This window comes from Acanthisitta chloris, unplaced genomic scaffold (assembly GCF_000695815.1).
Source record: "Acanthisitta chloris isolate BGI_N310 unplaced genomic scaffold, ASM69581v1 scaffold9354, whole genome shotgun sequence".
Taxonomy (NCBI): domain Eukaryota; kingdom Metazoa; phylum Chordata; class Aves; order Passeriformes; family Acanthisittidae; genus Acanthisitta; species Acanthisitta chloris.
Window position 1 is genome coordinate 19,816 of NW_008670926.1, and position 1,926 is coordinate 21,741.

The 1,926-nt window shown below is 40.4% G+C and overlaps 1 protein-coding gene across 1 annotated transcript in view; it reads left to right on the top strand.

Moving 5' to 3' along the window:
• LOC103801468 (TOX high mobility group box family member 3-like) overlaps positions 1–1,693 on the top strand; it is a gene marked incomplete at both ends in the record, with an annotated part of 20,835 nt that extends 19,142 nt beyond the window's left edge. The window contains one exon of the mRNA XM_009073882.1: positions 1,424–1,693. Coding sequence (XP_009072130.1) covers positions 1,424–1,693 — 270 coding nt within the window. The remainder of the gene's footprint in view (positions 1–1,423) is intronic.
• Between the last annotated feature and the right edge of the window lie 233 nt (positions 1,694–1,926).

The following is a 1,926-nucleotide window of genomic DNA, read 5'->3' on the forward strand; positions in this document are numbered from 1 at the left end:
TGTAAAGCTGGATGAGGCAGGGTGTGCTTCATTTCTAACATGTGCATTGCTTCTTTGTGTGGCCACTCTTGTCCCAGCCAAGGAAAGGCTTCCAGGAGCACAGAACCACTTGCTCTGTTGAGGGCAGAGTTGTAAAATCTAAGAGGAAAGTCATTTGGGCTAAACTTTCTCTATGCTGACAGAGATTTTTGAAAACTGGTTTGGCCTTATCCATACTTAATAAGAGAGCACCAGGAAGGTCATATTGTGTCGTGGAAGTCCAGTGGGCTGTACACTGGGCTCCCAGAATTGCTGTTTTGTTCTGTGTCATTTCATTAAGAGTCATTGCACCTGCTACTAATTGCAATGTAGGTTATTAATAATGAAAGAGTTTTCAAAATCTAATTTATTTCTCCTGTTTCTGGCTGTTCAAACAATGATTATGGATTAATCAGGTTGCTGAATCAATTTGTAAGCTATTTATTCTCTTGTTAACTTTTCTAAAAAAATCTTCTGCTTAAATGTTTCTTCATTGTGTATTGATCCATGTGTGGTTAAAAAAAAAAAAAGAAGAGTTTTTCATAGGCAGATCCCAGCTGACTTTACCTTCATGGTCTTGCTTCTTTTTATTTACAAATGTGAATGTTGTGCAGATGTAGAAGACACAGTTTGTGCCCTCAAGAAACAGTAGAAACCAAACCATGCAAGCACTTGTGTTTCTGAGACATGGAGTACAAGAAAAATACATCACTTGCTACTTCCACACATTTGCTTGTTTGATCAAAGATAAAAACGTGTAGTTTGGTGTGGTACTTGCAAACAAGAATCTTGAGGAGTGTTTAGGATTACGGAACTGGTTCTTCAGCATGTTGCAGTGTCTGTACTCCAGACCTAGCAGGGCAGTGTTCTGTGTTTCAAACAGCTTTAGAATCCCACTCAGACATGATTGTTTTATACCTACTAGTGTTACTAGTAACAGCTAAGAGTAATTGAATGTCAGTAAAGGCAGATGCTTTTCTCTCTGTCTCTCTCTCTATATATATATCCCCTCACCCCACCCTGGTTTTGTTTACTTTCTGCATTTGACAACAGTTTGTGTCTCCTCCATTGCAGTGTTTTCCCTGAATCCTCAGTCAGCCTGTTTGCCTGTTGTTTATGTGGGTATTTCTCCCTGCATCAACAGAAGAAATGTTTAAAAATAGGGAAATGCAATATTCATTCCCCAAAATCCAACCCACCCACGTGTGGGGAAAAAGTGAAGTCTGGGGCAAATGTGGTAACTGTTGCTGCATTTAGTTTATTCAAAATGCATTTAATCCATTGTAAAAGAGAAGGGCAGCAAACTGCAGGTTGACAGTGTCGGTTCTGTAAGCCTGTGAAAATAACTTTACCCGTTGCTGTATGGTAATTGCTAATGACTAAATAATGTTTCAATCTCTTGTAGGATCAGAGTCACACACAAGTTGCTCAGTACCGCCAGGATCACTCTCTGATTATGAGATCCATTGTCCATATGACTGATGCTGCTCATTCGGGAATTCTGCCTCCGTCTCAGCTCACCACCATTAACCAGTCTCAGCTAAGTGCACAGCTGGGGCTAAATTTAGGAGGCACTAATTTGCCACACACTTCTCCCTCCCCTCCTGCAAGTAAATCAGCCACTCCTTCCCCATCCAGCTCTATCAATGAAGAAGATGCAGATGAATCGAACAGAGTAAGTAATTCCATGTGCAGTAGTGAGGAAGCCTCACACATGCTGGATTTTCATGGATGTGGCTGTATCAGCTCAGCTGCAATGCAGTCATGTAAAATACAAATGTTGTGGTATAGTGCAATATGATTAATTTGCTGTTTAGCTTCTTCACTTAAGAAGTTTCCATACTACCTTCGAAATAATAATAAACCTAAGAATAGACAGATTTCTCCCTCTCCCTCTCCCTCTCCCTC